The 26,952-nt window shown below is 40.7% G+C and overlaps 1 protein-coding gene across 1 annotated transcript in view; it reads left to right on the top strand.

The window, feature by feature from the left end:
* Positions 1 to 26,952, top strand: part of VAV3 (vav guanine nucleotide exchange factor 3) — a 1,223,230-nt gene that overhangs the window by 1,055,515 nt on the left and 140,763 nt on the right. The window contains exon 21 of the mRNA XM_086953893.1: positions 1,629 to 1,694. Within this exon, the coding sequence (XP_086810019.1) occupies positions 1,629 to 1,694 (66 nt within the window). The remainder of the gene's footprint in view (positions 1 to 1,628; positions 1,695 to 26,952) is intronic.

Raw genomic sequence — 26,952 nt, 5'->3', positions numbered from 1 at the left:
ACTTCTAAAGTTACAATGTCCAAAAAGGGACCATAAGCAAAAGTAAATGTACTCAAGCTCTGGCCCATAGTAAGTCTAGAGCAACACATAGCCAACTATTGTTCCTGTAGCACCTGCCATAGACAATAATGTGCACTGAAATTTAGACTAGAACCCCATAGGAAATAATAATAAAATTGATGAATGTATTTCGAAGTTTAAAAAAAATATATACATTTAATTTAATGTTATATCAATCAAAAAAATATTATTTTATGATAGACATTTTATTAACTTTTTAAATGTAAAAATGTATGTAACTTTCATATTTAAACAATAGTTACATTATTTTAAATTGTGCTATACATACATTTTTGTCATTTTTAAAACACAATAAGTAAATATGAACATTTTACTGTGACTTTTTGTTAATACATCTTAAAAAATAAATTATTATAGTTATATTAATTGATGTGTTAAAAAATGTGAAACGTGATGTATAGAATACATGAAACTAATATACTTTTTAAAAAATAATGTTACATTTACTTTTAAATGTTAAAAAGTTGTTAAAATGTATATTAGCATAACATTTTTTTAATTACATATAATTTACTAACATTCATTTGACCATTATTTTCAATTTTAAGTCCCTGCATCCGTTATTTTCTATGAGAGGTTATTGCTGTACCAATGGATGGCTTTGTGTGGTACTGGGCTTATGTAAGGTCTGACTTGATCTAGTTTTGGATCCTTTTCAGCTGTAGTCACTTCACTACACTGCTTAAATTGGCTCCGCTCACTGTTTCAGAGTGTGTATATGTAAGGCTACACTTTGTGGTACATTTTCACTTGGAAATGGTAAATAGCCAAAGGCACATTTATTAAAAAGTGTAAGAATAAATAAACGTGTGTAGATTTATTCTCATGTAAATTGACCTTATTAAATAGGGCCCATGATCATCAACACTGTTTGACACATTCAGTTCTCTTATTTCCCATACATTCTATTCTTAAACCAATCATGTTGTTCATTTTTTCCAAAGCCAGTAGAATAGGCTTCAATGTGATGAGTGACAACTGTGAATTCAATGCATGCAGACAACATTTCTGAATGCCTGTTTTTACGTGGGTTGCCACAATTATGCCAGACCTATTGGCTTTACCAAAGCTTGTTAAATATGTAGGTGTTCAGAAGACAGTTGCATTGTTGCAGATGTCTCTTCTGTGTTCAGCAAATTGCCTAGTGCTACAGCGAGACCCAAACACTTTCAGTACTAAAAATATATATTTTTAAATATGAATATGTTCCAGTAAATACCTGATTGACAAGGGTTGCATGCTCTTTTAATCTGATATAACAGATATTACATTTCTCTCTCTACTTCATTTTACAAAAACTGATCTGTGATGTAAAAATGCAAAAGAGAGAGGCGTAGATGCCGGATTATTTTATAATATAAATTATTACACTGTAGGTGTCTCTCAAAGTGTCCTGTCCAATCTACAAATATTTTGGAGAGGAATCGTGTACCACCCTCAATGCTTAGCTTTTCCTCCCACAGTCAGATCCCATTATATTTTATACAGATCTTATTCGCACTCGCATTTCAGGCTGCATTTAATGTTTTCATTTCTGCCCGTTCTAGGGTCGAAATTTGGGAACTGGAGAAGTTGGCTGTTTCCCTTGTGATGCAGTTAAGCCTTGTCCTTGCGTAAGTAATAATATGTCATTCTTTTCATCTCTGTAACTGTTGCCCTAAGAATCTGAAATAAATGAAGGTTGCCTGGTTCGCATCAGGTTTCTTAATAATTCCGCCTTCAGGGAGTTATAATATTTCTGCAATGCTTCTGTGCACCTGCCTGCTCTGCTAAATGTGATTTTCAGATAACATCGTTATGCCTTGGAATATCTGAGCAGCGAATGTCCCATGGAAACACACAAGTAACAAATTGTACTTTGGGGAATTTAGCAAAGAAAATTGACTAGAGATTGTGATGGAAAAAATGTAGCCCTTCGTACTAAATCCACCGGGCAACGAGCCTTCTTCCTTCAGAGGAAGGCACCGCACGGCTTTACTGGTTCCCTCCTCAACCCATCCGTATTAAAGACCAATTTTACATTCTAACTTGTATGTAAAACATGTGAATTTCCATTTAGTCTCTCGCTTTCCGATGTGTATTTTAACCTGTCTAATCTGTCCTCTTAAACTCTGCTTCAAAGGAGGAGGTGTTATCACAATATTGAAAGGAGCACTGAAGCGATTTCTTATCGGGAAGGATTCACAAACCATATTTATTTACATATTTAAGGTGTAAATGAGTTCTCGTTCACCAATATGAAACATGTTTCCTTGTGTGGCATTCCTGCTTTGCATAAATCCTTCCTTCAGAACGGAATCCCAGTGGTTTGTAAAATGTAATCTGCACATAGGATGCAGAGCTTAATTTGTAAAATAGTAAGTGACGGTGCCCAAGGTTTTTCTTAGAAGCTCGCAGCTGGTGCTGACGTATGTTGGGATTGCAGTATATGCTGCGTAGAATGGATTCCACCTGACGCCTTCCATTTATATACAGTACCTGCCATGTAGGGAGGGGACAGCAACTGGACACCACTTCCGGTCAGGGAGTGGGATGGGCATTCTGGGGAACGAGGGCACGGGGCAAGACGGGAATGTGGGCACAGAGAGACCATGAAAAGTAATAAAGCGTTATCATCGACCTACCTGCTCCGCATGATTATTGACCAAGACACAACACCTATTTTACTCTTACAGGCTCTTTATCGTCTGTGCCGTTTCCCTTTGTCACTGTTCTTCCCTCTTTCTCTTCCTACCCCTCTCCTTCTTTTGAGTTTCCATGAGAAGTAATTGCTGGTCTTCAAAAATGAGTACCAGTGGGCCCCACCTTGGTCCACCGGCGCAGATTAAGCACTGTGATAGCCAGAATACAAAGTGGAGGTGGGGGTTAATTCAATATATCTCCTTTCCTCATTAAAACCTGTTAAACCTGTCCTCGACTCAATTACCTTCATGTTCTCTCTCTGCTCTTTAGAATAGTCTGCAGTATTTCATGCCTAATTCAAAACTACAGAAAATATTGGGATTTTAGAGACAATGGGTCTAGTGTACCATTATTAGGATCACAATTCTTAACACATATTCTTAAATATCTGCCTGCTGTCTTCAAAATGTGATCTTTACCAAAGTGGTTCATTGTCATTCATATATTTTATGCACTGGCACTACTCAGTTATGTCTTGGGTTGTCCCTCAAGGATATTGGATTCTGTTTTCTCGATTTTAGATGACACTCATGCCTGTTTCATAGAAACATCAGACAACTTGCCTTAAAGCCAGAGTGTTAAGGTAACACAGGGGAGTGGTGCAGAGCCCAAATTTTGGGCTTAGGGAACATTGTTATTGCCTGCATACAGGGCATGTTAGATAACTTGTATGATGCTCTCAGAATTTATAAAAGTGTCCTTCCAGGCACAAGTTAAGAGAGAGGAAAATCTGTACCCCGAGTCTTGAATGGAGTAGGAACTTCTTTAAGTAGTGATGTTTTGTTATGTTTCTACAGAGGGACATGGCTAGCACACAGGGTTATACCAGACTGTAAATGAAATCTAGGACTAGCTTGCCCACGGTTTGTGCAATAATTTAAAAACTCTGAAGATTGTTTAATAGTTTGATATGGTTTCTCACCCTATCTTGATGCAAAGCTTGCAGGACATCGAGATAGGTGGGGCCATGCTGGCCTGGCTGGGCTCCTTTTTGTCGAGCAGATGCCAATCTGTCTGGATGCCGCCATTTGCCTTCAACTGCAAAGCTTTAAAGTTTGGGGTTCACTAGGGCGCTACCTTTAGTCCAACATTGCTTGATGTTTACATGTCTTCTCTGGCAGTCTTGGTAGAATCTTTTGGCATGTATGTCGTCTCTTACGCTGCCGACATGCAGATTCTCTTAACCTGGGATGGTAACATTTCTATCTCCCAAAACAGATTTGAAGCAAGTTTGTCAACTGTGTTTCAGTGGATATGCTGGAGGCATCTCAAGTGCAACACTAGTAAAACAGAAGTCTTGTTTTTTGATTCCCTTACTCCTCCTGGGGCAGTGAATTGTGGCCTATTTTAACTCCATCCCCTCCGACTCCTGCCACAGTAATTCAGAATCTCGAAGTAAAGTTTGACAACAAACTATCCTTCAAATCACAAGTGGACAGTGTGGTTGGAACATGCTATGAGCTTTTCACAATGTTTGAGGACATTTCTGTTCCTGCTTCCCCCTCCTTGTCAGAAGATGGTAGTCCATGCCCTTTTAATGTCTCTGCTTGACTATGCAAATGCTTTATACTTGGGTCTCCCACTGTCCCAACTTAAGAGACTCCAGTTGGTGCAGAGTGCCACAGCCAGGCTTCTGCTTTACATCCTGAAAATCAACTCAATATATGTCCATCTTAAGGAATTGCACAGGCTGCCAATTCACGAGAGAGTGATGTTTAAGGGACTAGTAATGGCCAATAGAGCCTTTTGTGGTTCAGGTCCCAGCTATCCAACCAAGAGACTCGCATATTATCATCCGCTCAGAACTCTGCTCTCTTCGGAATCACTGTTGGCGGTAGGACGAAAAAGTAAGAGGAAGAAATGGGGAGGTACGTCCTTCTCTGCACTGGCTGCTTCGGGCTGAAATGCCCTTCCCTGTACCTGACAAACAGGGGTGGCTGGGCCCAATGGGAGAGAGGGTAGGCAGGGCCACACTAACGTGAAAAAAGAAATTTTTGCCTATGCCTCCAAGCTTTGAGTTAAACACCAATTGATTGTGGATAAACAACACTTTATTAGTTTACCCCGACAATGATTTATGTCTTTGAGTCATTACTTAGTTAACAACAATTATCTCCATTTTACAACAACAGACATGGGATCGCCATCAACCTCATATCTAGCCACATACGATTCAAAAAGCAATTTGTGCATATATACAGTGCAAGAAACCAATAATGTACATTTAAAGAAAAAACATTCATACTCTGTACATGGACAAAATCGGTCATGAACATAGTCAAGAAAATAGACAGTTCTCAGAAAAAAATCACAATTACAGGGAGAGCGAGAGGAAACAGTTTTTTTCAAAAATCAACCCTCAACTCTTCGAACAAAATCAATTTGTATTATTCAGAAAAGAAAGCCCATTTTTTGCATCAGTAACATTGACCCTTAATGACAGAGAAAGTGCCGACGCGTTTGGAATCCTGGAGCATTATTTACAGGACTCTCATCAGGGCGCTGTGATTGTAGTCCATGGGAACTGTTTATAGAAGAAGGGGGAAAAAGGGGATTTTGTTTAGTAAATATGGTCCTCTAGCCAATCGTGACGATAAACAAAACACGCATCAAAGTGCGGAATACCTTTTGTTTTGTTGCCGGAAATGGCTTCTGTTTATCTGAAAGATCGTCTATGCCATGCGGGTTTAGGCTGCAACAGAGCAAGATTTAAATAAACATTGCATATTGGCCGGGGGTGCTTGCTGGCAACAAGATGCATAAAGTTAAAGGTTACCTTCAGTTAAAGCAACCCTTCGGCTCGTGTGCCGGTTTCGGGAATTAAATCTCCATGCTTTCGTCTTTTGTCTCTCTGCAAATAGAGGAGTTTAAGAAAAAGGGGTTGGAATTTGTCACGCTAGCTGGGCCATATGAAAGGGAGATGGCTTCTCACCAGGGAACTTACTTGAGAACGATTACGCACTGGCGGGGGGTCCTCGCCGGTAATGCAAACTGTTTGATGTTAAATCTGCGGGGCAAGGAGAAAAACGGGTGTCACTCGTCTCGTTCATTTACAAACGCGATACACTGTAGTGACGAGTTGCGGTGTAAAAGGGGTCTTGGTCTTACCATCAATTGGCGCAGGGAGCACCGCTTGTGAATCCTACTCCGAACCGGCACACTCTGTTTGTGTTTGTGGTTGTCTGGGCCAATGCCGGTTTCCTCAAACAAAAAACCTATGGTGAGCGCTCGTCCAATCAGTGACCGGGCAGTTTCTGATGCCTTATGGGAATTGGAGTCCGGGTACGGATTTATGCCCGATTAATTTCACTGAGAGTATTTAGGCCCTTATTAACACTGTCAAATTTTAAAATGAGATATGCCTCCTTGCGTAGTAACACAGTTTCCACATCTGGATAGCGTTTAGGATCTATCCAGACCAATGCTGTCCATTTAAAATCATTTTCAGTATGATTATTGTTCAGAAAGTGTTCCACCATTGGTGCGGACATAACTTTTCTCTTTATGCGAGAACGGTGTTGTGTAATTCTCGCATTGATGGGTTGATTTGTTTTCCCAATGTAAACTCTGTTGCATGGACAAACCACTGCATAGACGATATTTCGGGTTTTACAGTTCGTAAAAGCTTCGTGTTTCCACTTGGTGCCATGATTGATGAAAGTGTCACCCTCTATTGTTGTGGAACATGACACACAGTTACCACATTTGTGGTGCCCACGAAGGGGTTTCAAATTCCACTGAGCTATTAGGTCACTTTTAGGTGGAGGGATATTCTGGCATCTATTGGAATCCCTTGAGTACCCTCTTTCAAAACCCATCTTTGCAATGCGGAAAAACACGAGTATTGGACAACAACTCATCAAAGCAGATAGCTATATCCCTCCACCTAAAAGTGACCTAATAGCTCAGTGGAATTTGAAACCCCTTCGTGGGCACCACAAATGTGGTAACTGTGTGTCATGTTCCACAACAATAGAGGGTGACACTTTCATCAATCATGGCACCAAGTGGAAACACGAAGCTTTTACGAACTGTAAAACCCGAAATATCGTCTATGCAGTGGTTTGTCCATGCAACAGAGTTTACATTGGAAAACAAATCAACCCATCAATTCGAGAATTACACAACACCTTTCTCGCATAAAGAGAAAAGTTATGTCTGCACCAATGGTGGAACACTTTCTGAACAATAATCATACTGAAAATGATTTTAAATGGACAGCATTGGTCTGGATAGATCCTAAACGCTATCCAGATGTGGAAACTGTGTTACTACGCAAGGAGGCATATCTCATTTTAAAATTTGACAGTGTTAATAAGGGCCTAAATACTCTCAGTGAAATTAATCGGGCATAAATCCGTACCCGGACTCCAATTCCCATAAGGCATCAGAAACTGCCCGGTCACTGATTGGACGAGCGCTCACCATAGGTTTTTTGTTTGAGGAAACCGGCATTGGTCCGGACAACCACAAACACAAACAGAGTGTGCCGGTTCGGAGTAGGATTCACAAGCGGTGCTCCCTGCGCCAATTGATGGTAAGACCAAGACCCCTTTTACACCGCAACTCGTCACTACAGTGTATCACGTTTGTAAATGAACGAGACGAGTGACACCCGTTTTTCTCCTTGCCCCGCAGATTTAACATCAAACAGTTTGCATTACCGGCGAGGACCCCCCGCCAGTGCGTAATCGTTCTCAAGTAAGTTCCCTGGTGAGAAGCCATCTCCCTTTCATATGGCCCAGCTAGCATGACAAATTCCAACCCCCTTTTCTTAAACTCCTCTATTTGCAGAGAGACAAAAGACGAAAGCATGGAGATTTAATTCCCGAAACCGGCACACGAGCCGAAGGGTTGCTTTAACTGAAGGTAACCTTTAACTTTATGCATCTTGTTGCCAGCAAGCACCCCGGCCAATATGCAATGTTTATTTAAATCTTGCTCTGTTGCAGCCTAAACCCGCATGGCATAGACGATCTTTCAGATAAACAGAAGCCATTTCCGGCAACAAAACAAAAGGTATTCCGCACTTTGATGCGTGTTTTGTTTATCGTCACGATTGGCTAGAGGACCATATTTACTAAACAAAATCCCCTTTTTCCCCCTTCTTCTATAAACAGTTCCCATGGACTACAATCACAGCGCCCTGATGAGAGTCCTGTAAATAATGCTCCAGGATTCGAAACGCGTCGGCACTTTCTCTGTCATTAAGGGTCAATGTTACTGATGCAAAAAATGAGCTTTCTTTTCTGAATAATACAAATTGATTTTGTTCGAAGAGTTGAGGGTTGATTTTTGAAAAAAACTGTTTCCTCTCGCTCTCCCTGTAATTGTGATTTTTTTCTGAGAACTGTCTATTTTCTTGACTATGTTCATGACCGATTTTGTCCATGTACAGAGTATGAATGTTTTTTCTTTAAATGTACATTATTGGTTTCTTGCACTGTATATATGCACAAATTGCTTTTTGAATCGTATGTGGCTAGATATGAGGTTGATGGCGATCCCATGTCTGTTGTTGTAAAATCGAGATAATTGTTGTTAACTAAGTAATGACTCAAAGACATAAATCATTGTCGGGGTAAACTAATAAAGTGTTGTTTATCCACAATCAATTGGTGTTTAACTCAAAGCTTGGAGGCATAGGCAAAAATTTCTTTTTTCACTTCCCTGTACCTGAGCACTGCTAAGGATGAAGGTTCCTTCAAGCATAGTTTAAAAAGCTGGTTGTTTTAATCTATAATTTAGTTATTGGAACATTGGTTGACTAGCCTTTAGCGCCAGGACACTCTACAGAGTAACCATGCACGCTATAAATACTATTTGATTTGATTTAATAGTACCCAGTTCAACGTAATCTGAGTTGGGGTGTTGTGATCAGGGTGTTTCAATCTTTGTACTGGGAAAGATGCATAGTCCTGAGCTCTCTAAAGCTTCAGGTTTACTTTGGTGAAGAGATCCAACTGGAGCTGTTCAGCAATCAATTGGTGAAATCTAAAGATAAAAAGTAGGTCTTAGAAAACACTCATTAATACAACATTACTCTTCTGTTACAAACGATAGAATAGTGCAAAAATATACCACTTAGATTCTCATTGTTTGTGTTGGAGGTTAGAGTGAGTCCAGAGTGTGGTGGTTAATCTAAAAATAGAGTACCTGTATCAACAATTTTAACAGAACGATGAAAACATATGGGTTCCTCTTGCAACCAACACATGAAGCATCACTAAATAAAACTCCACCTTACCAAGAGAAAGCTCTTTTCATATGAACTTGACACACTGATCAATTGATTACTGAGTTCCAATGTAGTTCTTTCTTTTGTAATTATTCATCTGTGTCACAATAGTCTACCCATGTAGATTAATATTGCAACACAGATGAATATTAACAAAAGAAAGGAGTGTATTATAACTCAGTGGTCAATTCTCTCTTTTTTCAAATGCCCAAACTTCTGCATCTCGAACATCTACCTTCGGGGAGGGATCAATTACTTCACCTTAAACTATCTAACCTGTTCTCTATTCTACCTCTCTTCTGACTCAATTTGGGGATAGCTCCTCAGTTCTCATCCTGGCTGTTACTGTTGTGGAGCAGAGCTATGGTAAACTTAAATTCCCAGTCACCCTATCTAGTTGCTTGCTTCTGAAGATGGCTTCCTATTTCTAAACAGATCTTCCTGTAAATGGTTTTGCCTAGTCTTTGTTTCTTTCAGCTTCTCCAATTTATGTCCGAAATCTGAACTTCTTACCCATGTTGTTAATTATGTTAGTTCATGCTCCCTATTGAGTATAAATGCCAACTGACTTTTATACATTTATTAGACTTTAGAGGAGAAATAAAGTGAACACATATATTTGAATACCTAATGAAAGCAAGCTTCCATAACTACTTTCTCGACTTTCTCATATTAGTATCCAGTTTTAGTAAGAAGAATATGTGCCAGAATTGGTTCTCCCCAACCTCTTAATTTGTGACACTTGTGTCCAGAACCAGGTGTAATTTTTAAATAGACCTATTTTCATTTAGCCATGGTCGCGCTAATGTTAAAAGAATTTAAAATATTCTGTAGTTTGGACTCTACACTATGCCCAAACCTTTAGTACCTTTCTATCCCCTTTTCTGTTTAGCAAGGCCTCTTCTACATTGTAACTGCACTCAGAGTCTTGTGTTCATTTCTCCATGGTTAACAAATAACCATTTTCTTCACCCTGGGACTCTGTTTTGGGTGGTGTTCCTGTTTCACTGCTTTGTGCGAGGCCCCAAATCTGGTGTAGGCATTCATTCTATTTCAGATAATGTTACTTCTAGTTGCTTGCATCATGAACGGTTTGGTAGAAATGTTATGCTGGTCAGCTATTTAGTAAAGCTCCATCAAGAAATATTGAATGAGCCTTCATGTGGTGACACAGAAAAACCAAGTATCTCAAGGGTGTTCCCATCTCGGCTGTAGGAATTAATTAAATGGATGATACTCTACTAAATAAATTCATCCTGTGGTTACAGGTATTCAGTGGTTGTAGATCAGTATTAAGGAACAACATTACATCAGTTGATATACAGATGTGGCAAAAAAGGTAATAGAGAGATTCTAAGAAAGGAGTGCACGATCCAGAGGATGTTTTAAAAAAAGAAAAACTTATAGTCAAAAACAAATAAGGATGCATGCCAGATTATAGAGAAATATGAAACAAAATAATAATTTGAGATCGAAGTAAAGGATACATAATATCCTGCGGTCCCATCCCGCATATTCCTTATTGTGGCAGGCGGGGCTGTGAGCAGCACCTGCCACAGTGTAGAAAATACATAGCGTGAATTGGCATGCACAACATGACAGGCACCACGAGGTGCCAGCCACCATGTGAATGCCAATGTAGGGGGGTACCATGGGTACCCCCCAAGTGCAGCCCCCTCATGCCACCGGGGGCCCACAATGGGCCCAAAAGCGATTCCCGCTTTCCTTTCCATGGCGGAGTCTCCGCCATAGAAAGGCACAACACTGCCCACTTCATAATGCCACAATATTATAGCCCTTTTCCGCCCAGTAGGCAATCATGACGATTGCCTACTGGCAGAAAAGCAGTGGACGGTCTTTCTGTCCAACGCGGTACCCATGATAATGACCATGATAATGTGGCGGGGGTAAAAGGCTGTCCGGCGGAGTGATTTGGTGGGCGAATCGCCACCGCCTGTCAGGCGGTGGCAATCCGCCTGCCAAGGTAATGGGCCCCTTAGTTTGGTTCACTACAGGATGATTCCTGAATGGTACACTTGGAGGCTTGAAAAATAGACTAATCGAGTAGACCTCTGACCCAAGGCTTGTAAGGGTATGACACTCCTGTTGACAGAAAAAGCTAATTTTGCCAAAGAATACATTTAATGGCTAGGAAGACTACCAGAATAGGACATGTCAATACCTTTAACACTTCACCAGAAACAGTGGGACCTCCTCTGCAATAATGGCTGATGTCTTTGAAAATCTGGCCACTGGAACCCTGTGCCAGCTTGCTTGACCCATGCAAGATCACTTTTCAAAATGTCCCTGGCATTTGAAAATAAACCTGATTGCCCTAATTAATGAAAAGATTTTTTAACGCATTGTACCCTTGGAATTTGGGCACATTATCTGAAAGCAGACAATTCTGAAAATTGAGTCTGTGAAAATGTAATTTCACCTTGTGCTTTACAGAACACCATAGTAAAAGCCAACAAATAAACTCTGCAATTAAAGACATGTCCAGTTCTTTGTGAATAAATTTGGTGAATAGTCCCTGGCCAGAGGCCAGTAGGTTTCTCAAAAAAATGTTTTCAATCACCTGACCATGATCACTTTAGCATACCCCAGATTTCCCAACCAAAGGTGGCATTGGAGCGCATTTAGCCTTGTATACATCTACAAACGTTAGGTGGCTTATTCCCAATGCAACTAGCAAAGTCATATAGCCACATGATGGACCTTTGTAGAACCTCTTTTTCGTAAGCAGAGGTTTCCAGCTGAGACCCAAGTTAAGTAAAAGTCCCAGATTAGAAATATTTTCCACTCAAGTTAAAACATGACCCTCTGCTGAAAGATTGCAAGATTCTGTGTCCTTGGGGCCTACCTCCTTAAAATGTGATTTCTTAAAATATGTGGATTAATCCTAACTGGTCATAAAATGGATAACTGTGTCTAAAATTCATTGGAGGCTGCGAGCTGTACGAGCAATCACAATTGCATCATCAGTATATAAAACTGCTGGAATTGCTCTTCCACCAACTCTGTGGACCTCTGAGCTGATGTGTATAAGCACCGCCACTGTGTAGGTCTCTCATAAAGGAGACAAGTGCATGATCCACATCTGAGGACCCCAGCTCAGCCTAGAGCTTATCTCTGTTAACACAGTCAAAAGATGAGCTGAGGTCCATAAAGGCCAAGTGGACACAACCCCCTCTAGCCCTGGTGTATTTAGATGTCAGGAGATGGAGGTTTAACTTTTGCTCGACTGTACCTCTCCCAGGTCTAAATCCAAAATTGCAAGTCGGAGATGATTTCCTTCTCATTAGCACAGGTGTTGAGTCTCTACAGATTACTTTCTCTATAATCTTCACTTCAATGTCGACCAGAGAAATAGGTCTATAGCATGCAAGAACTGCTCTGTCTCCTTTATAGATTATAGGGACTATTACTGAATGCTTCCAGGCCTCTGGATGCGGACATCGGATGTCTTCTTTTATGTGTAGAGTTAAAACAGGGACCCAGAGAACCACTAGTGATTTTAACAAATCACGAGGGACCCCATGGGCACCGGGGGCCTTACCCTGGGGTAAAGATAAAATTGCCTCTTTAACTTCTGGCCAGTAAATAGTGAGCATATCAGTATTGTTGATAGGGTAGGGGAAAGACTCAGATCCCTCACAATCGTAGACTGCTGCGAAATGGTTTACCTAGGCCTCAGCGGGACAGAGACTGCCTGGTCTGGTAGTCGTTCTCCCTTAAAGAAGGAGTGATTCAGGACCCTCCAAAACTTGGTACTTTATTTTAATGTTTTAGCCACTACCATCTCACTCCTCAAACCATTCTTAAGCTGCAGCTTCCTATTAGCAACAGCTGCATTATATGCTGAAGTACACCTTTTAACCTTTTCCCTATCGTGTGTGGTACTTTTGAGTGATATCAAGAGCTCCTTCTTTGCCCTGGTGCAATTTGTATCAAACCACCTACAGGGTTTAGGTTGGCCTGCTGATCCTGGGTTAGTAAGTGTCTGATTTATATACTTGCAGATGGAGTTGAAAGCTTTAAGAATGTGGACATCTAAGGCCTCATCATCAAGACAGGTTCTAAACTCCTCATGACATGACAACTACATATTAGCATTGAATTCACCAGGAATAACATCTCCACATTTGATCCTATGCCCTCTACCTTTGGTGAGCACTAGGGTTTCATAAAGATTGATTATGCCCCAGGACGTTTTCTCTGATGCAAAATTAGAGATTTGGGGATTGTGGTCACTGTTATGGTTCCATTCAGAAGAAAAAAGTCCCCTCGATGCAAAGATATAATCAATAGTGGTCCCCGCTCCAGGGCCCTTAAAGGTAGTACAACCTTCGACCCTTAAGTGGTTATATGGAAAGTAGGTTAAATAAGTTAAAATTAGCAGCCTGATTATTTAGGATATTCCCTTGAGTGGAATGCTTAACATGAACCTGTTCCATATGTACCCAGACACAATCAGCCCAATCTTTTGAGTGGGAGGAGAGAGGAAGAAAGCTTTTAAAAACTTACCCACTTCCTCCAAAGTTTCTGAATTATCTTTCCCATGAATAGTATTGTAGATTTTAATGCAAAGAATAGTTAGATGATGGTCAGAATTCAATCGGACAGCTAGAATATAGGGGAAATTGGTGGGAATCATCTTGAGGTTGCAGACCAGACATAATTTCACAAGTGAAACTAGGCCCCTTCTAACTCAGACACTTTGGGATGCAATGCCCTTTATACTAAAGGACACATATTCTAGACTGAGTTCCCCTTTAGAGTCCCAAGTCTCCTGTAGATTAATGATATATTGGGATTTAAAGGAACATATTAATTTATGGTCCCCTGATTTACCCGAACCCCTGCTGTATTCCAGCTCAGAACGTTCAGCCTTCTACATGTCCTGCTAGTATTCGTGCTCGCCAGGGAGGGGTCATCCACTCAGGTCCCAGTTAATCGTTCTCATTCAGCCCTGTTAGGAAATGGAGGTCTCTATTTGGCAGAGGTAGGTACCTTTGTCCAAATAGGGACCCTTGCTTCTAGTCAGGGTGAGGGGGATACACACTTTAGATGGATCAATGACAGAATATCGACAGTCAGAATATCGAGGTACAAAAATATTGACGGAAAAATATCGATGTCCAGAATATCGAAGTCCTATCTACATAATGGTAAGTACAAAAAAATCGAAAATGTTGTTGTTAAAAATATTGTTGTTAAAAATATTGTTTTTTTCTAATGTTTAAAAAATAATGTAAAATAAAATGAATAATGCGTATAATAAAAACTGTTACAATTGTTAGAAAATGTTTAAATTATAAGTAATACATATAATGTAAAAATAAATTAAACATATATGTATAAAATATATTATCTATACTTAATAATATATAGTTATACATAATTATTTTTAATAACTTATAAACTGTTAAAAACATATTAAAAAAAAAAAAAAATATATATATATATATATATATATATATATATATATATATATATAGATACACCAATGATAGACATTAAAAACAAAAATCATATATAACAAATTAAAATATACGTTTAAAAAAAATCTTTTTAAAATACATTTTACAGTACAGTAACTAAAACAGTAGAGAAAATATTGAATAGCGGAGGGGATAAAATTACTATTCCTACTCCAGAGAGTACAACAGTAGGCAAAGTGTTGGATAGCGTAGGGGTAAAAATTACTATTCTCACTCCAGTGAGGGCAACAGTAGGGAAAGTGTTGGATAGCATAGGGGTAAAAATTACTATTCCCACTCCAGAGAGTGCAACAGTAGGGAAAGGGTTGGATAGCATAGGGATAAAAATTACTATTCCCACTCCAGAGAGTGCAACAGTAGAGAAAGTGTTGGATAGCGAAGGAGTAAAAATTACTATACCCACTCCAGTGAGTGCAACCGTAGGGAAAGTGCTGCATTGCCTAGGGGTAAAAATTACTATTCCCACTCCAGAGAGTGCAACAGTAGGGAAAGTGTTAGATAGCATAGGGGTAAAAAATACTATTCCCACTCTAGTGAGTGCATCAGTAGGGAAAGTGTTGGATAGTGTAGGGTTAAAAATTACTATTCCCATTCCAGAGAGTGCAACAGTAGTGAAAGTGTTGGATAGCGTAGGAATAAAAATAACTATTCCCACTTCAGTGAGTGCAACAGTAGGGAAAATGTTGGAGAGCAGAGGGTTAAAATTAACATACTTATCAATAAATAATTATTAAAACTAAATAAATAACCAATTATTAAGCAATTAATAATACATTATTAATAAATACTCATGAATAAATATTAATAATTACTTAATTATAATTAAATTACTTCCCACCCTATACCCCTATAAACCCTGTACGTGTTTGTTTGAATAGTGTTTATTTGTCAGGTCAAATGTCTTATTTTCATGACCACGGAAGGATACAGTGCATCTCTGCACCGACCGACATGGGGCTAGAAACTGGGAACAGCACCAGGCGTGCACGGCTCAGCAGGCAGGCAAAGCCTCTCTTCCCACCACTGCTGACCCTACACAGTCCCTAAGGTATAATGGGCACACGTTTGATTAAAGTCTGTGTATAGTTATCCCCAGTAAACCAAAATGGTGGACGGAGTGTTTCTTTTTTCTCCTGGAGGAAACGGCGGGCAGATGAGGTCACTCTGCATCCTGCCTATGGTCGAATCCTCGTGTCCACATCGTCATCTGAGGTCTGGTGATGAACATTTTTCATATTCAGATTTGAGCCAGAATGAGCGTCGCCGCACTACGAGATATCTCGCCTGGCTCTAAGATTGAGGCATAGTGCACCCGAAGAAATATTTATTTGTCTCATGGGGCGATTCATCATGTGTCTACCTTGTACGCCGACCTCAGTCACCAAATCGGAGCAGCAGTTTCAGCGAGTACCGGAGAAGCGCAATTGGCATCTGATGAGGTTGGGTTCTGAATTATCACTCCTCCATTAGCTCTTCGATTGGGGGGTAAGCCCACAAAGGTATATTTGGTGCTTCTGCGTTGGCTTCCACTCTGCACCCCGCTTCCTGGTGACTGTGGCCTACTGGAATCATTATCGTGTCACGTCATGTTCCACCCGCACTTACCACATCTTGTTTCACATCGACTTGATCCTGAACGTCCTGGAGAACTTATGCCTGCTCCCTCTGACATACGTGTCCTCTAACAGAGAACCCTACGGTCCACGAGTTGGCCTTCATTGGGTTCACGATCTTCTTCCTCAGCCTCATGATTCTGAACTATCTCCCCTGGATGATGACTGGGTTAAACACTGTTAGTTCTGAGCAACACCCTCAGCACCCAAGAACTTAATATGAAATCATCTGAATAGCTGATGTGCAGCGTACTATAAACTTCTGTAAATTGTGAAAAATAACTTGAATTATTAACTGTGTGCTTCATGTCCTGGATGGCAAAGCTTCTTGAATAGCCTTTGCTAGGTTTTTACCTTAGAGATGGGGAAATTATACCACTTCCCCTGGGATCACAGCTTACTGGAATTTGGATGCAACTTTGTCTCGTCTACCAGTTTGTGTCCCCGTCAACCTCCCTCTCCTCTTTCCATGCTGTGTCTCTCACCCTCCCCTCCTCTTTCCCTCCTTCATTCTCGGTCTACTTCCCCTGCTCCTACCTCCCTCCCCTAAATCTCTAACCTTGCCTGCTTTTTCCCTTATGTATATGTCCTTCTTGTTTGTCTCGACCATACATGTAACTGTGTAACCTTTGTAACAATGTAACCTGATACTCATGTAAAGTGCATTGATACCTCAGGGTCTAGCCAGCGCTCTATAAAACCTTTAAAATTAATCAATAAATAAAAATCCACAACCCCCTCCTAAAACAACAGAACTAATAAAATAATTAATGTATTAATTAAAAATAATAATAACCAATTAATAATTAAATAATTATAAATTAATTATAAATACTAATAAATAAAAATGAATATTTACCTTTTCGATAATTAAATTACTTCCCACCCTCTTTCACTATAAACCTAAAGCACGCTCTTAATAAATAACACAATTAATATCCTTATCTACTAATTAATTCCTATTAATTAATAACCAATTTTTGTAATTAATTAATAACAAATTAATTATCAATAATAAATAAAAATGTACAATTAGTTTTTCATAATTAAATTACTTCCCACTCTATTCCCCCGATAAAGCCACAACCCACTAAACAAATAACACAATTAAAATAATTATCTATTAATTAATTTATATTAATTAATAAATAATTAGGTAATATTAGATTAATTATAAATAATAATAAATACAAATTAATAATTATTTTTTCATAATTACAATATTTCCCACCTTAAATAACACAATTAATATAATTATCTATAAATTAATTTATATTAATTAATAACCAATTAATAATTAATTCATATTAAATTAATTATAAATAATAATACATAAAAATGAATATTTTGTTTTATAATTACATTACTTCCCAACCTATTTTCCTATAAATCCACACCCCGCTCCTAAACAAATAACACAATAGACCCATTAATGAATAGTTATTAATAAATTAATTATACATAATCATAATCATAAATAACAATGAATAATTACTTTATTATAATTAAATTACTTCCCACCCTATTCCCCTATAAACCCAGAACCCGCAACAGAAATAAAATAAACAAAAATGTATTTTCATAAAAGTAATTACTGCAAAAAAGTAACATACATTTAAAAAAACTACACTTATACCAAAAAATTACATCACATACTTTTAACACACATACTAAAATACTGAACACTAATATAAATATCGATATTATTAACAACAGCATTTGTCGATATTCTTGTACCTATATATTTCAAACTCGATATTGTTGTAGTTTGAAATAAACTACTCAATATTCTGTCTATACACCACCTTAGATATCCCCTGCTCACCCCCTGGTTAGCTTGGCATGAACAGACAGACTTATCAGAAAAAGGCAATGTGTAAAGTATTTGTACTCAAAACACACTGTAATATTGTGATAACACCACAAATGGACACCACACCAGTTTAGAAAAATAAAGTATCTTTAACTAAACTCAACAAGGCCAAAACGACAAAAATCCACCATAAAGGTATTAAGAATATCACTTTAAAAAGGTTTCAAACAACTTGGCCCATAGAAAAGTATGGATGCGTGATTTCTCGCAAAGTACCTGTAATTGTGACAAAATTTACAAGGCCAAACACCCGCAGAGATGGGAAAAACAAAGAGATGTGTCAGTTACTGATGCATGGGGCGTCAATGCGATAATTCTCCGGCAAGCAGGAGAAGTGATGCTACGAATCCGGTCTGTAGGGGGATGCAATGCGTCGATTCTGAGACGGTTCTGGTCCGCGGGTGAAACTTGCTGCACAGGTGATGCGTGGAAATTGGGTATGCATCGGCAATCGATGCAGCGATGTGGAGCGCGGCTACATCTGTTTTATAAGCTGCAATCCCTCGATGCGTCGGTTCTTGCAGCAACGACAGGAGCTGCATTGGTTTCGGCAGCGGCACAGCAATGCGTGGATATTCTACTCGCACAGCGGTGCTGCGTTACAAAAGCAGCCACAAGAACAGCGATGTGCAGATTTTCTTGTAGTTGTGTTGCTTTTCTAGCTCCCAACAGCAGGAACAACCTCCAGATTCCAACCCAGTCATAAGCACCTCTTGGCAGGTCAGAAATCCCAGCAAGGAAGTTCAGGTGAGCTGGGGTGAAGTCTTTGTGTTCCTAAGACTTCAGAACAAGAGGCAAGCTCTACTCAAGCCCTTGGAGATCTTTCTCAAGTAGGGGGACACAGCACACAGCAAGGTCCTTCTCCTTTGCTTGGCAGAAACAGCTACTGCACACCAACCCCAGACAGAACACAGCAAAGAGGCAGTACTCCTCCAATTTTTCCTGCTCTTCTCCTTGGCAAAGGTTCCTCTTGATTCCAGAAGTAGTCTAAATTTCTGGGGTTTTAGGTCTAATACTTATACCCAAAATGTCTTTGTTCTCTTTGTGCAAGGGTCTCTGAGCACAGTCCAAACCAGTTCTGTCCTCACTGGTGCAGCATGACCGCAGGGGGTGGAGACAGCATTATGCAAGGGAGACAGGCCCTATTGAGATGCAAGCAAATCTCCTCCCACTACTCTGAATTCAGCGAGGGTCTATTCAGCCCTGCTCTGAGTCATCAGTGGAAGGGCCAGGCAAACCTCAACCTCCCAGTGGCTCTCAACAGTGAATGCACATCCCCAGCCCCTGTCGCTCCAAAACCAGACAGTCAATACACAAACAGGCAGAGGCACACAGAATGGTTAAACAAAAAACAGGCCTACTATCTAAAAGTGGAAATTTCAAAAACTACAATTTAAAATAATGTTTTACTAAAAGATGTGTTGAGTTCAGAGAGCCTAAACTTCATTTCTCTATCTTGTCCCAATGGGAAGTTATACTTGTCAGATGTTGCAATGCATTTCCCATTCTGTCCATTGGGCAAGATAGCCTTTCAATAGTGAAAAACTAAATTGGCAGTATTTCACTATCAGGATATGTCACACACACACACACACACACCAGTACATGTTATAACTTTAACATACACTGCACCTTGCCCAGGGTGGTACCTTTGGCCTACCGTAGGGGCACCTTACATGTAAGGAAAGGGAAGGGTAGGGCCTGGCAAGTGGGTGCACTTGCTGAGTCGACATGACTGTTAACAAACTGCGCAGATACACTGCAGTGGCAGGTCTGAGAGATGTTTTCAGGGCTACTCATGTGGGTGGCACAATCAGTGCTGCAGGTCCATTAGTAGCATTTGATTTATAGCCCCTGGCACACTTCAGTTTACTTTACTAGGGACTTACCTGTAAATCAAATATGCCAATCAGGGAGAATCAGTTGTAACAACAATTTACACAGGGAACACTTGCACCTTGACACTGATTAGCAGTGGTGCAGTGCCCAAAGCATCTAAACCAGCAAAAACAAAATCCAGCACAGCATCAAAAATACAGGTAAAAAACATGCAGGAGGCAAAAAATCAGGGGAAGCCACCCCAAAGATGCCAAGTCTAACAAACCCACTCAATTATTCAAATTGATTGCACAGGGGGATAGTGTGGCTCTGCAACTGAGGCAAAGCAGGTCTTACCACCCTCCTGGAGGCAAACAATGTTTCCTTCTGGCTAACCCTTGCCTCACCCATTCGTGATTTATAGAAAAAGCCAAGGGTAAGCACAGAGATTGAGCCGGGGGGGGGGGGAGAGAGGGACAAAATTCTCTCAAAATAGAACCCACTCTGAAAGGATTGACAGAGTAACCCGTGATGCAGTCACCATCCATAGTCTGAGGACTGTTTATTGATTCACTGGAACATTGTGGCAGCCATATGAAAATCATGCCTAGTCACCGCATTGTGTAAGAAATGTCTTTGTCATTAGGCTGTAACTATTCACCAGACCAATTTTAGGAGCTTCAAGAAAGCCAGGTTGGCACCAATGTATTTTGATGCATTGCCAATAGGTAGCATTGACTTTACTTCTAAATGGCCAAGTCAGTGGTAGTATTGTGTACGAGATGTTGTCACAGGTATCCAAGCAAGTTTTAAGACAGGAAGACTTCACCCCTTGATGTATGCATCATGCTACTGCTTGAGAGAAATTGTATCCTCAATTGTTCCACAGGTAATATGTTCAGTGTGAATGCCAGCTTGTTTCTCTTCTAGGCATAGATATAGGTTGATTGTGAGTCTTACAGTTTTTACAAGTACAAAAAACTGCACATAGACATTCAGTTTACCCTGCACACATTCGGTGCACAATCCTGGGATTTGTAGGTAAGAATGGAGAATACTGTTACTTTATTTTTTATTGGGCATTTTCCTTATTTCTGACCTCATTTCCACTCGCAAATATCTCCAGATTAGACATGGAGGGATTTGTGTGGAGGGAATGCTATGGGTAAAACGGCCAGTTTGGGCCCTACTTCTGATTTGTCACAGCAATTGGAATTAATCTGTTTGTATTTAAGCCTTTCCCTTGCTGAGAGTAACCATGAAATGCTATAGACTATGTTGGGACTCATGTATAAAAAGTTTATTCTAAAGCCATAGTCAAAATGTTCCTATTGGCTAAATACCCTTATTTTTAACTAAGTTATTTTATTTTCATTTGCTATCTTGATAATTTTGTAGTTTCTTATTGATAAGATTTTATTAGTTTGCAGTCTCCTAGGTTCAGGTACTAATGCATGGGTATGATGGTTTTTGCATCCTTTGCTCCTCGTACAGAGTTAAACCTCCAGTGTGTACAAATTGTTTGGCTCAACAATCTTTTGTATTAGGAGTTGCAGCAAGTCTGACTGTGGTGTATTCAATTCAATAGAGACTTTATTCGGTTATATTTCACACCATAAAAGTACACATATATACAGTACGATTAAAAACATTGTTCATACTATTACAATAATTCATAGTCACATACAAATATCATATTACACGTAGCCCATTGCCAATTAATTGATCCAGATACATAGTAAAGTGCAGATAGTAAGTACAACATCATTGGTCTAGGCAATTCCTTAATTTGAAAGTTAATTTTAGGAATTCTTTAACCTGTAAGACACTATCGTTGTGCAAAAGCTGCAAATAGAAAAAGGCAGGTTTGATTTGGTTAAAATTAAGTTTCCTTAAGAGTGCAACAAGGTAAAGTTTGCGGGGATACTCATAAAACCTACATAAAAACATAAAATGCAGCATATCCTGAGGAGACTTCCCGTCGCAGCCACAGGGTGCTGTAACCTTATTAAAAATGTCTGACTTTGGTCGAATTAAAAGATGATGGAAGATGTCAAATCTAAACCTAGTCAACAAGAATTTCTCATGAGAGGTGAAATTACTCATCAAATAGGGCTCCATGCTTTCACAAGTTTTTAACATCACATATTTCCTAATTCTTGGTTTCATAAGCTCCTCACTTTCCCTTTGAGCAAACTTGTCCTTATAGAAGGCTTGTTTGATTGCTGTTATATCCCCCTTTACAATTCCGCTAGGATTTTCAAACAAGTTCAGGCGACCTAGCCTGGAAAATCAAGTTTTCAGATATTTTAACCAGGGGACACGCATGTGTTTGTCCTGAGATACAAGATCTCTTACAATCAAATGGGTAAGAGGTATGTCCTGATTTGTCCACAGTTTCACCCAACAAGTCAGGGGCCTTAAGGAAAAAATATCACTTAGATACTGGATTCCCAGTTCTTCGTGTACTGCCAGGTTGGGTGTACTGGTGGGGACACAAAGTAGACGTTTTAGGAAATTGTTTTCGACAACCTGCAACTGTTCTCCAGCCACTTATCCCCAAAGTTCACTACTATATGCAGCTGTAGCAACAGCTTTGGCATTATAAAGCTTAATCATTGCGTTAGTTGGTTTCTTACCCAGTTTTGTCGCAAAGTTAAAAACAGAAGCATTAGCCCTTGTCAATTCACCTTTCTTTTTGGCCAGGTGTGGTCCCCAGTTAAGCTTGGTATCAAACAGGACACCAAGATATGAGAATGTGTCTGTGACTGGTATTGGGACATTATCCAATTTAAAAATAAAATTCTTTTTAGGTTTATGGCCAACATGCATTATGTATGATTTGGAGTTGTTGACCAATAGATTTCGGTCAGACATGAAAGTGTTAAAAGCATTTAAAAGCGCCTGGAGTCCTTTCTCCGTTCTTGAGATTAAAACCGCATCATCTGCATATAAAAGAACTGGAATACCCCGCCTGCCGACTCTAGGACAGTCTGCCTGTACATTCTGTAGATAATCATCTAAATCGTTAATATACAAATTAAAAAGAAAGGGGGCAAGAATGCAACCCTGACGCACTCCCTTCTTTATATCAAAATTACCAGTGGTGTCCCCGTTTACAGAATATCTGACGTTAGCACTGGTATTACTGTGAATGTCCACCAGAAAGTTGACTATCCCTGACTCCACACCTTTCTCCCTCATGGACCTCCACAGCCCCCCCCTGTTTACACAGTCGAAGGCTGAAGAAAGGTCCATGAAGGCAAGATGGACATTTCCCCTCTGTACAATGGTATATTTGCTCAATACAAGGAAGAGGTTAAGGCACTGAGTTATGGTGGAGCGCCCCCCACAGAAACCATACTGAGAAATCGACATGATGTTATTTTCAGTCGCCCAGCATGTTATTCTCTGTAGCAGAATTCTCCCCATAATTTTGACCATGGAGTCAATTAATGAAATTGGCCGGTAGCAGTGAGGGCTGCCCTTATCTCCTTTTTTAAATACGGGAACAATCGTTGATAGTCCCCAGGAGATAGGACAGCCGACTTCGGCAGCTGCATTGAATACTGCAGCCAGGATGGGCGCCCAAAAGTGTGGATCAGACTTATACAAGTCTGGGGGGATCCCATCAGGCCCTGGGGCTTTTCAAGCAGTAAGTCCTTCAATGGCCACCATGACTTCACCATTAGTAAACCTAATAGCACCTCCCCTAGCATCAAGCAATTTCTCAGTTGCAACAGGTAACCCAGAGGAGTATAATTGTTTGAAGTGAAGTTTCCACTCTTCCTTGGTAATACAACAGTGCAGACCATTACCCGGGTCTTCTACCAGGAATGGTTTTTTAATTATTGTCCAAAATCTGGTGCTGGATTTCAAGGTAGAGGGATCAAGTAACTCATTCCACGCTTCTACTCTTAGCGACTCCTTATGGGATGTGAGAATGGACTTATATTCTCTGCGGCACAGTTTGACATTTTCCTGCACTCTCGGAATAGCTGCCAGTGCTAGCCTGAGGTTACGAGCAGCTTTGGAGCAATCATGATTGAACCATCTTGGCCCACATTTTTCCGCACTCATCTTTGATGGAACCAACATCAGTTCTGACACCTTCTCCGACAGATTTTGATAAGCAGTGAGAACCCGTCGTGGGTCTGCCCCCACCTGAGTGCAGTTCACAATATCCTCAGTACATGTGTCTACAATGTTTTTATACAGTAAGTCTGGAGTCACCATTGACCATTTAAGTCGCCGCCTCCCATCTATGGTGCCCAGCCTCCCGATGTTACATATCTGTCTTTCCTTGGTAAACCAAGGTCCCTTCAGACGGATTGTTAAGGGATTATGGTCACTAAATTCGCTTGGGACAATATCAAACGAATCTAAAAAAGGCAGCAGTGTCGCTGACAACAGCATGTGATCAATAAAGGTGCCCCTCCCATGCCCCTTGAAAGTGGGAGTATCAAAACATTTAAAAGGATCCCTGAGTGTCATGGCCAGGGAGAGGTCCAGATTCTCAAAGAGAGCATTGCATAGTTCCCCAGCCACTGTGTGATCCAGGTGTAGTCCCTCCATGCGCTCACAACTTAAATCATTTATACATTTGTGCAGAGGGTCACCACACAGGTGGACATTGAAATCCCCCACGATCATGAGGTTATGATTAAACTCCTTTAAAGAGGAAGTGAGAAAAGCATGTAGGACAGATACGGAGTTAGATACTGAAGTAACATTGACAGCATTATAAAAATTCACTAAACATACTCTGCAGTGTTCCCCATTTAAAACCAAACCCATCATACCAGGATCATTTGCATCAATTCTACTAATTTTACAAGTAACAAGGATAGAAACAAAAATCACCAATCCACCCTTAGGTCTACCTCTTAACGATGGTATGGCCAGGACATAGAAGGCCTTGTACCCTTCTAGAAAAAGATCACATTCTACCAGCCATGTCTCTTGTAGGCAGATAATTTTAAATTGCTTAATGTAGTTGACCCAGTTTGTATCTGCCATTTTTGCAGCCAACCCCGCAATATTCCACGAGACAACATTGCTACCACAATTTTTATCCTGTGAGTTCAGAATAGGTACCAATTCATCTGAGATTGAGATGCCCTGACCCACAGGGATCTCATGTCAGTCACACATGTCTAGGCCAGATAGAAGGTCGTACCTGTTCTTTGTGTTAATGTTAAACCCAGAGATAGGTAGGCCCAAAAAATTTGGTCTATTCTGTATATTGGTAACGTTTCCGAGTCCCCTCGGGTTAACAATATTATACTGAAAGCGGGAGTCCATGACCTGGGTCTGGGTTTCAGCCACTGGACTAAACAACCTATGTTGGGGGGAGTTATGACAGAGATGAGCATAGAAGTACCCCAGAGGTCGGACACAAATACTGCTCTCATTATATATCAATGACGAAGCTCTTAAGAGAGCGGTGGCCACATGTTGGGGATGTTTGAAATTCACAACAATGCAGTCTCCGCTTCCCATTTTTTTTGATGGGCCCACCCAGTTCACCCTCCTGACTGCCACTATCTGGTCAGAATATGCAATTGGGAAGCCACAGTTTTTATTAAGCCATGACACTGTTTTTTTTTTAAATGAGGCATGAGACTCGTCATAGGGTGAGGCAGGGTGAGTACCGCAGGGTGGGACATTAGTTAAGAATACCACAAATGGCGCACAGTCAGGCGGTAGGTTAAGATAGCGTTTACTCCTATGCGGCCTGTTATCTGTTCCCTGTCTTGGGACAGGGTTAGATTGAATCTGTGGATCCATTGTTACTTGGGTGGCTGGTGTGGTTGCTTTTGTTGGTGCCCTACTCACGATGGTAGGTACTGCCGTCGTGTTGATGGGATTTGGCTGAGTTTTTCCCCGCGCCATCCCTGCCTGTCTGCCTTCCCCAGGGTTATCCCTTAATCCAGTAACTGCAGCCTGGTACGAAGATACCAGGCCACCAAGCCTGGACACCTCAGCTGTTAGAGCGTCTATCTTGGTGGTTAAAGGTCTAATAGCCTCCTCTACCTTAGATTCCAATTTAGACTCGAGGTTTTTTATGAGGACAACCAGTTGTACAATATTAGCGTTTGAGTTATTCTCCTTGTTTCCAGTAAACACAAAGGGATTATTAAGTGGGACATTAACAATAGCAGAATCTACAACAGTAGTTTTTTTCTTCTGTTTCCCACCCTCCTTTATCTGTGTTCTCCTACAGTTGCGTACCGGCCTTATAGCTGGTGGAACTTCCTCCAAATCCTCACTAGATGTGTCTTGGTGTTCTAAATGGACCTCAGCCCTTACCGCAATCGGTGTAACCGGGTTTTCTCTAGTTGCACCATTAGCGCTGGCCTCTCCCTCAGCGACCAGCACTGTCAGAGGCGCGTCTCAACCAGTACTGATGCTGGGGCCCCTTTCCCTAGAGATGCCCGACGTTCACTGTTGATCTGAGTGACTTTTTTTACCATGTAATTGTCAATAGTACTATGGCCCGTTGCAGTTTTATCATTTTTAGCCTTAGACATCCTAAATAGAAAACAATACGTGCTTAAGTTGCAAAGTGACTGTACATAAATATTAAAAAGAAATAAAGTCTCACTTGATGCTATAAAAAGAGGGGTCAGTTCACGTGAACCAGGGTCTCGGGCCCAGCCCAGTCTCTTCAGGCCTCTGAGGGCCTGCCCTTTGCCCGGGCTTAGCCGGGCGACCGCCCGTGCGCGTCCCGCGATGCGCGGGTCCAGTGGTGATTTAAATCACCTGGTGCTCTGTGCTGGGCGTGGCGGGTGGTTCTCGCAGCTCCTCTGAGCCTCCTGGGACTCGTAGTCCTTTGCCCAAGTTCAGCGCGGTGTCTTTTAATCAGCGAGCGTTTCCCGCGAAGGGGGAAACGCGAGAAGTAGTGTCAAAAGTGGTGGCAGGTTCGCTGGTTCCACAATGCTCCAAAGGGGTTTTTAGATCAGCCCCAATCCGTTTCCTCGCACTGCTCGCAGTCCCGGACCGTGCTACAAGGTTTTCCCGCGATGCGCGGGTCCAGTGGTGATTTAAATCACCTGGTGCTCTGTGCTGGGCGTGGCGGGTGGTTCTTGCAGCTCCTCTGAGCCTCCTGGGACTCGTAGTCCTTTGCCCAAGTTCAGC

This window comes from Lissotriton vulgaris, chromosome 1_1, assembly GCF_964263255.1.
Source record: "Lissotriton vulgaris chromosome 1_1, aLisVul1.2, whole genome shotgun sequence".
Lineage (NCBI taxonomy): Eukaryota > Metazoa > Chordata > Amphibia > Caudata > Salamandridae > Lissotriton > Lissotriton vulgaris.
This window is presented reverse-complemented; position numbering and strand designations above follow the sequence as displayed.